Raw genomic sequence first — 446 nt, 5'->3', positions numbered from 1 at the left:
ATAGTGGAGTACAAAAACTAGAAAGGAGAAATAATATAACGTGCACGAATAGAGCTCACCAACAAAAAGAAGATAAAGTATAAGAAGAGTAGCCACACATAATTCTATATATATATATATATATATATATATATATATATATATACTGCCTCTGCAGGAGTTGCATTCACAGGGCGCAGTTGTTTTTCATCGTTACTGTTTTGTTGCTTTTGTGGTGTTGCATATGTCTATATGTTGGTTAATTATTTGTGTTGTTATTTTTTTGTTTTTTTTGTTTTATTTGTTGTTTAACTCTTTTTTAATTACTTTTGTTTTATATTTTTCTTGTTTTGCTTGCAGACATATCGTCGATCACAACGTTTCCCCCCCCGCGATCACCCGTCTATTCTAAGGCGAAATTTTGCCTTCAACATAGCGTTGCGGAGTTCTTGATGAAGCAATGAATT

At 32.3% G+C, this 446-nt stretch overlaps 1 protein-coding gene across 1 annotated transcript in view; it reads left to right on the top strand.

Moving 5' to 3' along the window:
• The window catches only part of EMH_0067060 (uncharacterized protein), a gene marked incomplete at both ends in the record, with an annotated part of 4927 nt that extends 4536 nt beyond the window's left edge, over nucleotides 1–391 (top strand). The window contains 1 exon segment of the mRNA XM_013498584.1: nucleotides 340–391. Coding sequence (XP_013354038.1) covers nucleotides 340–391 — 52 coding nt within the window.
• Nucleotides 392–446: the final 55 nt, after the last annotated feature.

This window comes from Eimeria mitis, genomic scaffold, assembly GCF_000499745.2.
Source record: "Eimeria mitis Houghton genomic scaffold, Emh_scaff3540, whole genome shotgun sequence".
Taxonomy (NCBI): Eukaryota; Apicomplexa; class Conoidasida; order Eucoccidiorida; family Eimeriidae; genus Eimeria; species Eimeria mitis.
Note: the sequence above shows the minus strand (reverse complement) of the source record. Positions and strands in the feature narration are given on the sequence as shown.